The sequence below is a fragment of the Bombina bombina genome, chromosome 1, assembly GCF_027579735.1.
Source record: "Bombina bombina isolate aBomBom1 chromosome 1, aBomBom1.pri, whole genome shotgun sequence".
In the NCBI taxonomy this organism is placed as follows: Eukaryota; Metazoa; Chordata; class Amphibia; order Anura; family Bombinatoridae; genus Bombina; species Bombina bombina.
This window is the reverse complement of record NC_069499.1, coordinates 26,961,713-26,967,159: the sequence shown is the minus strand read 5'-3', so window position 1 is coordinate 26,967,159 and position 5,447 is coordinate 26,961,713. Positions and strand designations below refer to the sequence as shown.

Below are 5,447 nucleotides of genomic sequence, written 5' to 3'. Positions count from 1 at the left end.
CTTCTTCCAAAATCTCCACCCCCCATGTCTCTATAACTGTTGACAACTCCATCATTGCCACAACCTCACATGCCCGATGTCTTGGGGTCACACTTGGCTCAGATCTTTCTTTCACTCCTCACATTCAGTCCTTGGCTAAAGCCTTCCACTTCCACCTTAAAAACATTGCTAAAATTAGACATTTCCTTACACAAGACACAACAAAGATTTTAATTCACTATCTCATCCTTTCCCGCCTTGACTACTGCAACTCTATCCTCTCTGGTTTCCCTAGCTGCTGCCTAGCTCCTTTACAATCCATAATGAATGCCTCTGCCAGGCTCATCTTCCTTGCACTTCGCTCTTCATCTGCCGCACCTCTCTGCCAATCCCTTCACTGGTTTCCTCTCACTCTGACACACAAAGCCCTCAATTGCACTGCTCCCCCCTACATCTTAGACCTTGTCTCCAGATACTTTCCCTCCCATCCCCTTCGCTCCGCTCATGATCTCTTACTCTCCTCCTCTCTTGTTACCTCCTCAAGACTGGCTCTCATCTTATGGAACTCTCTGCCTCGCTCCACAAGAATCTCCCCTATTTTAAAAGCTTCAAGTGCTCCCTGAAGACTCTAGTATTCAGGGACGTTTACAACCTACACTAACCTTCCTATCTTTACTGTTATCCCCTAAAACCCCATAGCATGTAAGCCTATGAGCCCAGCTGCTTGTAGTTCACCTTCATAAGAGCCGACTACAACAGGACAACTCTCAGCAGGCCCTCTCTCCCCATTTGATCCCTGTAATCATTTTTTTTTTTATACCACCCATGTTCATAGCGCTGCGAAAGCTGTTGGCGCTCTACAAATACCTGATAACAATAATAATAATAATAATAATATATATATCCATGTGACTGTGTTTCCTGTGTAAACTTTAAAACTTTATTCTAACTAAATAATTTCACCATTGTGTTTGAATATACAAAGAGATCAATGTGATTTTAGAGTGGCTGGGTGATTTGAAAACACTTTGGGCTTAAATGAGCAGCAGTTGAGGCTTGAGCCCCTATATATAGCCAGATGATAGCTAAGGAAGCTCTCATTGTTATATTCCTATTTTCTTTATATAATATTATAACTGGCACAGTAGACCTTTAATACTTTAATTAATTCCAAATACAATCTGGCCATCCTGTTTATCTCAATATGCTTGTTTCAACTTCAGAACCATCACAATGTAAAACAATAACACCATTTTCGTATTCGGAAATTTTCAGATTGGATATCAGAAAAGTCATAGGATGCACAGACAGCAATGAATTTAGCAAACACATCCCACCCAATCACAAGTTATTATTTTGTTCTTACAAGCATTTATTTTCTGAAACAATTAACCCAAAATAATTTTGTAAGTAATAAAGGTCAACTGATTTATTTTCATTCATATTTCATTTGAACATTTTATTGCAAGACCCTTTAAATCATTAACAAAATAACTGATAAAATAACAAATAAATTACTACATAACAATTTCAATCAGCAACATCATCTAATTAGTTAAACTGCAAACAAAAAAAATAAAATAAACTATTGAGTCATAACTGCATATAGTTTGTCTGATGTGTATAGATACATCTAAATAATGTTTAATTATGTTTTATTTACATTGTTATCCTTAAAAAGAATGTTCCCCTTGATATTCCTTCTGAAATTTGAATGTTATACAGAACAGATGTTGAATATGACATTTCAATATTGACTATTGTGGACTTAAACCTATAAAAAATAGCATTCAAATGCTCATCCATGAATATCAAACTATTACATTTAAATAAATTAATCTTACAATATTAAAAGGATTAGTTTTAAAACAAAAATTTCATATATGTGGCAGCAATTGAAAAATAGTTTTTCAGCTAGAAAATGTTAAAGGGCTAGGAAAGTAAAATGAAACTTGCATGATTTAGATAGAGCAGGTAATTTTCAGACACTTTTAAATTCACTTCTATTTTCAAATGTGCTTTGTTCTCTTGGTATCCCTTGTTGAAAAATAATACGCACATATCCTACACTAGCGGGAGCTAGCTGCTGATTGGTGCCTGTCTCTTGTGATTGGCTAACTAGATGTGTTCCTCAAGCTCCCAGTAGTGCAAAGCTGTTCCTTCCACAATGGATTACAAGAGAATAAAGTAAATTTGAAAGCTGTTTAAAATTGTATGTTCTATCCAAATCATGAAATATAATCTTGGGGTCTCCTGTCCCTTTAATCCCCACCCCAACCACCCCAGAAATAAAAAAAATGAAATATATGTATAGGAAAATGTGAGTACATTCTTAGTGAAACTGTTGTATATAATGTCTGTGATTACTTAATAGTACTAATTGTTCAACAAGAAAGTTATTTTGTCACTCTCAGATGCAACGCCATTGCACAAGCCCTTAGACAGCGTGGTAACTGCGGTTATCCTCAGATGGTCTCACACTCAGTGCTTGATGTGGAACAAACACCACAGTCACATCTAATGGCCACAGGATACGTAAAGAAAGGATCCACGTCTGGGATACAGTTTGGTAGCTTTACAGTCACCAGTTTGGTCTCATTGTAGGTGCAGACTCTGTGATGTGAATCAATGTACGGAGGGTCTAAAATAGGCTTCTGGTAGAGGAAACACAAACAGTCAGTACAGAATGTTTAAAGGGACACTCAAGTCAAAATTTTACTTTCATTATTCAGATAGAGCGTGCCATTTTAAACAACTTTCCAATTGAATTTCATTTAAAAAAAGTGCACAGTCTTTTTAAATTTAAACTTTTTGAGTCACCAGCTCCTACTTAGCATGTGCAAGAATTCACAGAATAAACATGTATGCATTTGTGAGTGTCTGATGGCTGTCACATGGTACGTGTATGCATTTGTGAGTGTCTGATGGCTGTCACATGGTACGTGTATGCATTTGTGAGTGTCTGATGGCTGTCACACGGTACATGTATGCATTTGTGAGTGTCTAATGGCTGTCACACGGTACCTGTATGCATTTGTGAGTGTCTGATGGCTGTCACACGGTACATGTATGCATTTGTGAGTGGCTGATGGCTGTCACATGGTACGTGTATGCATTTGTGAGTGTCTGATGGCTGTCACATGGTACGTGTATGCATTTGTGAGTGTCTGATGGCTGTCACATGGTACGTGTATGCATTTGTGAGTGTCTGATGGCTGTCACATGGTACGTGTATGCATTTGTGAGTGTCTGATGGCTGTCACATGGTACGTGTATGCATTTGTGAGTGTCTGATGGCTGTCACACGGTACCTGTATGCATTTGTGAGTGTCTGATGGCTGTCACACGGTACATGTATGCATTTGTGAGTGGCTGATGGCTGTCACATGGTACGTGTATGCATTTGTGAGTGTCTGATGGCTGTCACACGGTACATGTATGCATTTGTGATTGGCTGATGGCTGCCACATGGTACGTGTATGCATTTGTGAGTGTCTGATGGCTGTCATACGGTACATGTATGCATTTGTGATTGGCTGATGGCTGTCACATGGTACGTGTATGCATTTGTGAGTGGCTGATGGCTGTCACACGGTACATGTATGCATTTGTGAGTGGCTGATGGCTGTCACATGGTACATGTATGCATTTGTGAGTGGCTGATGGCTGGCACATGGTACAGGGGAGTGGAAATAGGCATAACTTTCAAAACTGTCAGAAAAAAAATCTACTATTCATTTTAAGTTCTGACTAAGTGCTATTGCATTGTCTTGTTATCTTGCATTTGTTGACTGGTCCTTTAAGGGAAGCAAAACATTTATATACAACACAGTCACACTGTATATGGACGTAAAGCAATTAAAAACTGAATATTTCTAATTAAACAATGACATTTTGTATTTATTAAACTTTCATGATTCAGACAGAGTGTTCTATTTTAAATGCTATACTCTTCCTGAATGACGAAAGTTCAATTTTGATTTTTTATGTCCCTTTAAATGAAAACACAATAATAGTGTGTTAAAGATACAATTAAAAACATTACATTCCAAATTAAAATTAATATTAAATTAAAAATCTAATTTAATTTTAAAAAAATAATAATTTCAAATGACTAATTTATACATAATATTACTTTTTTATGTAGTATTATTAATTTAGTTTGAATTCACTGCTATTTATTTTAATGTAATACCTGCTTTTTTATTGTCAGAATGTTCTGAATCTGCATCGTTCTGTCTATATTTTTGTTAATTTTGATGGTAAATGAAAGCTCTTACAAAACTGCCTTGTTAATGTATGTGCAATACCTATCTATGCAGTTATTACAGGTTTGAGTAAACAGCGAATCAGAACACAAGCGCTAATTCACTATTTATAATTATGTCAACGGTAGTTCTCTTTTAGTAACACCACACAACGGTTTCCTGGCCTTCACAGCGTGCATAGATTATTTTCAAAGTGCCGTGTGGCTAACTTGATGATTGGATGAGCAACTCATACATCATATACTGAAAAAAAATCTCTAAGTAAAGAGTAAGTTTGTAGAGGTAATTTATATTTGTATATTTTTTATATAATCAATAAAAAAATATATTGTTGTTTGTAATGCACTGACTAAAACTTTAATGCCACTTTAATTAACTCTCCTTTTTGTTTTTTTAAATGGCCTTAAAATGAATGACTCCTGTATTTGTTAAACATATTGATAAATAAGGATTAATTTAGTTCATGAAGGGACACTGTATTCAAAAATGTTCTGTTACCTGTAGAAAAACATTTAAACTAATACAACTGTCTCCCATTTTGCTTCCTTCCAATGCTCATTGGCGGATAGGAACTTCCTTTTAATGCTAATTGGTTAATAGGTACTTCCTGCCATTTAGTGCAGAACTGCTACTGGTATCCAAAATAAATTTAAATTTAACTTCTTTTTTTTAGGAAAATCCTGCTCTTTCACATGGATGGCATTTATTTTCTAGCCATGTCAGAATATTTTTTGGAAAAAAATATCAAATCCCCAGTATTGAAATTATTTTCCAATAGCTAAATTCCATCCACTATTTGCCATATTTGAAGTAGCCAGTCTAAGCTTGAGTCTGCAGCTGACAAAAAGGCTAACCACAGTCATTATTTCAGTCTATAGTGCAATGTTTTGCAGTTGGTACCAGTTAAAGCCAATAAAAGACAGATATGTAGCAGGGTTAGTCTTCAGAAGTCAGCAGTGTGTATTTCATCTTCTGAGAATTAGAAAATCAACACTGTTCAGAGCTAAATTCCATGGAGAGGGGCAAAATAAATAATGAAAGTTGATTGCAAAGTTGTTTCATTGCACATAACTAAACATATTATATAAAAATCTCCAGGTGTTTACCGTCCCTTTGACTATAGTAATATCAGTAGATAATAACTGTGCAAGTTGAATACCCCAGTTTCTGACATGTTCATCTCAATAGGCTTGAACTTCG

The 5,447-nt window shown here is 35.9% G+C and overlaps 1 protein-coding gene across 1 annotated transcript in view; it reads right to left on the bottom strand.

Moving 5' to 3' along the window:
• Positions 1–2,444: 2,444 nt before the first annotated feature.
• The window catches only part of GPHB5 (glycoprotein hormone subunit beta 5), a 3,570-nt gene continuing 567 nt past the window's right edge, over positions 2,445–5,447 (bottom strand). The window contains exon 2 of the mRNA XM_053689083.1: positions 2,445–2,633. Within this exon, the coding sequence (XP_053545058.1) occupies positions 2,445–2,633 (189 nt within the window). The remainder of the gene's footprint in view (positions 2,634–5,447) is intronic.